This window comes from Nicotiana tabacum, chromosome 23, assembly GCF_000715075.1.
Source record: "Nicotiana tabacum cultivar K326 chromosome 23, ASM71507v2, whole genome shotgun sequence".
NCBI classification, from domain to species: Eukaryota; Viridiplantae; Streptophyta; class Magnoliopsida; order Solanales; family Solanaceae; genus Nicotiana; species Nicotiana tabacum.
Window position 1 is genome coordinate 129628365 of NC_134102.1, and position 2080 is coordinate 129630444.

Below are 2080 nucleotides of genomic sequence, written 5' to 3' on the forward strand. Positions count from 1 at the left end.
TGATGTGTGTACACATGCACATACACATACACATGTACAGTGGCGGAATCAGGATTTTTATTAAGGGAAGTCAAAATATAAAGAAACAAACTCACCAAGAAGTCAAGGGGTGTCATTATATAATATATATACATATTTTAAAAAAAATTACCGAATGATTACATGCATATGTCTACGATTTAATACTGTCTTTTTTTCAAGAAAAATGACCAATTTTGTTAGATGAAAACTTTTCCATTTTAACAACGAAAAAGGTCCAAATACCCCCTGAACTATAGGATAAGGTCTACAAATAACCATCGTTAGAAGTTTTACCAATCTTGTCGTTACACTCTTGGCTTGGATACCCCTTAATTTTAAACGGCAGCCAAAGTGGATAAGTTATCCACTCATAATTTAACATGTGAAATTTTAATTTACGCCCAACCCGATTTAATTAGCCTACCTGTTACCCGACCCGTATAACTTAACCCCTTTCTTAAAAACACCTGAATTACTTCACTTATCAATTAGGGATAACTCTTCTTCTCGGTCTCAACAAGGATTTTATAGAGTTGCTGCTAATTCCGGTGAAATTCTGGACGACCAAGCTAGGGTTAGTGTCCCGACCATCTTTCACCATTCAATTCCCAAAATATGAGTCAGGGATCTTCGAGTTCATCATATGGTTCGAGGAGGAAATTCTGTTGTGGAGTTGCTGCTAGCCAATTCACTGCTTGACTCCAAATAATGCCGGCAGACGATTTAACAAGTGTTCAATGCCTAAGGTAAATTTTATAAGACTTTTTTGTGTATTTTTGCTTAGGTTTATGATCGACAATTCTCGATAATTTTATTCTAATTACTGAGCAGGGACAGAAATGTAAGTTTTGGGAATGGGTAGATGATGAACTTCCTCTTAGAGTTACAGCACTGATCAGCAACTTAAAGAATGAAAATGAAGCTCTTAGACGTGAAAGGAATCTTCTGCTGATGAAGGTTGTCGAGATTGAAAGCGTCTTAGCAAGGGATGTTGCAAAAACTGAAGATTTCAAGGAATTTGATGATGTTAAAGGGGAAAATGATGTTTCTAAGGAGAAAATGGATGAAGGTTTAGTGTTTGTGAAGGAAAGTTGTCTGAAAAAATGGAATGTGATTGGTATGATATGGTGTTGCTTCGTTGGGTTCATGTACGCTTGGATGATAAAATAGATACTTTGCTACCTTAAGATCAACCAAAGTTTAGGTGTAATTGACATATTTAAGTAATTATGTAACCTATGTTCAAACAAGGTTTATGTATAATTGACATAGTTAAGGTTTAATTTATGTTTTTAAGTATTTGTATGTTACCAGTTGCAATGTTTTAGAAGATTATTTGCATTTGCATATATGAGTGAATGAAGAAACACTCCAATGTATGTTTGGATCATCTTTTGTATTTTCAGTGATTGTATATTTGGCCATGACAATATTGGCGCCTTTGCACATTTGCTTTGGATCACTGTTTTCCTCTGTTTTCAAATTCATCATTAGGTTTACTTATAGGACTTCTCGTTTATAAGCTTAAAGTCCTTGATTCTGCTTATAAACTTAATTTGTTGTTCTTAAGTAAGATTATTTCATCTAAATCTACTCTATAAATGAGAGACCAAAGTAAAGAAGTGCTCCACTTAATTAGTATGTAATAGTAAATAAAGAAACAAAGGCTTTATTGTTTTTGTGGCACATCCTGTCCTTGTATGTTGCTAACTCTAGCTACAATTGCTGACTCAAGAGTAACCTAACAGGACAAGACATGGATCATCTCTACATTCACCAATCTGCTTGTTCTATTAAAAGGCCAAAGTTTGCAAAAGATTAACTTCCAAATTCCTATCTTAAAAGTAGTAACAGAAGACAATAGAGACAACTTTATTTCTTCGACATTCCTTTCTTAAAACTAGAAAAAAGGAATGGAAGTCAAACAAAAGTAGACAGATTTGCAAAAAACATATTTGAGTGCTCCACAACTTTGTACGTAGCCAAAAAAGGTTTCATCAATACCATTTGAACAAGGCACATAATAGTTTTACCACACTTAACCATCAGATACTTAACC

At 34.1% G+C, this 2080-nt stretch overlaps 1 protein-coding gene across 1 annotated transcript; it reads left to right on the forward strand.

Moving 5' to 3' along the window:
* Positions 1-510: 510 nt before the first annotated feature.
* LOC107786382 (uncharacterized) lies at positions 511-1365 on the forward strand. Its single transcript, XM_016607848.2, has 2 exons — positions 511-767; positions 853-1365. The coding sequence occupies exons 1-2, from the start codon at positions 759-761 to the stop codon at positions 1189-1191; spliced, it is 348 nt and encodes a 115-aa protein (XP_016463334.1). The 5' UTR covers positions 511-758; the 3' UTR covers positions 1192-1365.
* Positions 1366-2080: the final 715 nt, after the last annotated feature.